General features: G+C 38.0%; 1 protein-coding gene across 1 annotated transcript; it reads left to right on the top strand.

Moving 5' to 3' along the window:
- LOC119222561 (uncharacterized) lies at positions 1-3,167 on the top strand. The gene is made up of 5 exons (XM_037479305.2): positions 1-79; positions 212-340; positions 454-673; positions 1,433-1,593; positions 2,573-3,167. Exons 1-5 carry the CDS (start codon positions 53-55, stop codon positions 2,606-2,608), a joined length of 573 nt encoding a protein of 190 aa, XP_037335202.2. The 5' UTR covers positions 1-52; the 3' UTR covers positions 2,609-3,167.

The raw sequence follows: 3,167 nt of genomic DNA, 5'->3' as shown, positions 1-3,167 counted from the left end.
TTTGAATTGGAAACTGAAACACTAGTTCACTCATGTGACAGATGATGTTAAGATGTTCCAGAAGGTGTTGCTCATTCAGGTGAGTTAAATCTGGCTTTAAATTTCAACCCTGTAACATTTTTATTGACGCCGTCGTTCTCGGACAGAAGTCGTTCAGTTCGATGAGGCCGCGGTACACTGATCGATTATGTTTGCGGGTTGATCACCTCAGCTGCTGTTGCTGCATTCTGCGACTCAGAGCCAGCCAGAAACGAGCGCCCGCTGCCATGAAGACGCTCAAATGATGTGTCCAGTTCCCAACATCGAGAGCCTGGACTTCTTCTCCATCACATGGCACAAGGTCAGGGAATCAATCCATCCATGTTGTTCGATTTGAGCCGGTGTCATTTAGATGGACGGTTTATGTTTCTTTGACTCTCATCTAATCTGTTTGGAATGAATTGCTTTTTGTAGCTCTCCGAAACAAAGAAAAGGCTCGCCGTCATCAAGTGGAAAGACAACGTGACCACGTTGTTCAAAAACATGAATCGCTCACTAGAGCAAAGGTTTGGAGAGAAATACAGTCTTTTGATGCCCAGAGTGACACCGGAAGACCAAGGCACCTACGAATGTGAAATTACTGCAAATTTAGGGGGTCGAAATCAGAATTTTCTAGTCCAGCTAACTGTCCAGGGTAAGCTTTGACTTTGTCCACCATTTTTCATATTATGTATGACTCAATTGAAGCATCTGAACCAAGCTATTCAAATATCTAGATGCTATTATGACCAACTTTCTTTTCTATATGTTCTCTAAATTTGGGATTTTTTTATATATGACAAGAAGTTTATGGCAGATGTAATGTTATTATATTATATGTCATATTCGACAGTAATAGTTGCACAGTATGCAATTTACAAAAGTTTAAGTCAACAAAGAATGACCAGTTATTTTACACGATAAGAATGAATTAAACGTTGCATTAATGCATAGTCAAGTTTGCCAAAACATTTCAATGTGATGGGAGAAGAGCATTATATACGTACTCATTTTATGAAATCAAGTGTGTTGGAGGTGTTACAGCTTTTGAAGAAGAACTCAAAAATAATTATATTTATAATAAAATGGACTATTATGACCCAAACTTGTCAACTTCAACTTCTATGTCTGCAGAATGTACTGATTAAAAAGTAATTGCATAATTTCATCACATTTTTTACCATTAATGCAAAATGTAAACCAAGAGACAAATGTTATCTCTAATAAATCTTTTTACATTTCAGATCAAAATATGTCAGTCTAGACATCTTTTGGGATTACCAGTTAGATTTTTAAGTAAAAATGTTTCATCTTTGACCAGAACTAGTTATTACAAGACTCATTGTGTAATAAATATCTACCAGTCTGCACTGGAATATCCACTTTATGGACTGATTTCTTTGTCTGACTACAGAGTGCTCGATCCACCCTGAAACGACGACGATGACTCCCGAGTCGAATGTGACTCAGTCCATCCCGCTCTACTCCGAGGAAGACGTACCAGCCTGGTGCAGCGGTGTTGGCTACGTGGCAGTCGGCCTCACCAAAATTGCTTTATCTCTAATCAGCGTTTGGGTAAATATAATCTTCTTATCTCCGTTTGGAGTTTTTGCGGGTTATAAAGCAAGCGTTGGTTCATAAAACCCTTGGCCTAAGGTCTTTCTGGATGAAGAAAAGGAAAATAAATGTGCTGTAAGGGGAAGACAACTAGTCGACAGATGTAAACAGATGTACGGCCTCTGAAGGCGGAGTGGGAGAGGTACTGGTCACAATCTGTGCACTGGTTTAAAGACATATTGTGTTGAGTGGTCTTTTGTCTGAAAATGTTACAACGCTCATACAATTGGAGGCATAATAAAAACGATGTATATGATTTAAATTAGTTGGGGCTTAAAATAGATCCTTGAGGAACACCAAAAGACAAAAGTTTATATTTCTAACCATCAGTGATTTGGGGGAGTCTGATCATCTTTTTTTGTGTCATTTGTTATTAAATTCAAATGACATGTTGATGTACTGTATTTTACACTAGGTGGACTCTTTATTAGTTACTATTGTAAAATGTAATTTAACAATTTAACAAGCGCTCAGCCACAGATTCTGCTTTTAAAAAGTGAATGACCTTTTGTTTCTGCCGATGTTATTGAGGTAAAATGTGTGGCTGAGTTGTTGAACGGGATAGAATACATAAGTACACATAATAAAGTGCCTTGGTAGGATTGCTTTCAAAGGTAATAAAACATGATCAGACGTGCTATTCTAAAAATTTGGATTATTTTGCTTGACATTGACGATCACGCAGTATTGGCTGCGGTTCCGTTTTTAGTGTTTTCTTCACTCTCGGAAGCTATTGGTCTCGTCTGAATTTGACACCTTTTTTAAGGTGAAGTTTGGTTGACAGATTGTAGGCGAGCTGACTTCCCCTCTGAGGCACCATTTCCTCTAACAGCCCTCCGCCTCCAAGGGACTTTTCAAGCATACATAGTGGGGGGGCTTCTTTCCACTTAAACAACCGTCTGATTGAATTGTTTTGTCACTTTTTGTGGTCCTTCAGGTTATTGAAGCTGTGGGTAAGAGGTCCTCAAGATGACGCCAGCGTTTGAGGTGAAGCTGACCTGTGGAATTATACGATTTAGACAAATCATCTGTAAGCAGTAGCCAGTAAACTTGTTTTGGGCTTTTTTTTATTTAGTATTTATGTATTTCTTTCCAGTTAAGTTCGTACAAATGTTGGCCCAAACCTCAAGTTTCCTTTTCCATGAAAGATGCATGAAAGGGGTCAACTCAACCACAACTCAATCAAAAATCTTTCTCATAACTAACAGGGGGAGGCCCAACTGCAAATGTAAAATGATGCAATTATGATAGCAAAAATTGTAAATTTGATTTACCTGATTACTTTACACAGTGATTCTAACAAACTCTGAAATTTCAACTTTAACTGTAAATTGGAACCGTCTGCTTGTAATCATTATTTGATTTATCTGTTTATAAATGTAAAATTATACCTTTAAATTGTGTGAATAAACTCTGTAAATCTTTCCACCACCTCATGATTGGCTTTTACTGCCCGTCAATAATCCAATCCCCAAAGAGAATATCACTTTGGACGGGCACCACAAAGACCAATAAGTGTAATAAATCTCTAG

The sequence above is a fragment of the Pungitius pungitius genome, chromosome 1 (assembly GCF_949316345.1).
Source record: "Pungitius pungitius chromosome 1, fPunPun2.1, whole genome shotgun sequence".
NCBI classification, from domain to species: Eukaryota; Metazoa; Chordata; class Actinopteri; order Perciformes; family Gasterosteidae; genus Pungitius; species Pungitius pungitius.
Note: the sequence above shows the minus strand (reverse complement) of the source record. Positions and strands in the feature narration are given on the sequence as shown.

Excerpts from the sequence above, each read along its gene's own strand:
- LOC119222561 (XM_037479305.2), top strand. The coding sequence starts at position 53 with ATGTTCCAGAAGGTGTTGCTCATTCAG. Across the intron at positions 80-211 it reads AGAAGGTGTTGCTCATTCAG|CTGCTGTTGCTGCATTCTGC; the intron begins GTGAGTTAAATC and ends TGATCACCTCAG. Across the intron at positions 341-453 it reads TCTCCATCACATGGCACAAG|CTCTCCGAAACAAAGAAAAG; the intron begins GTCAGGGAATCA and ends TGCTTTTTGTAG.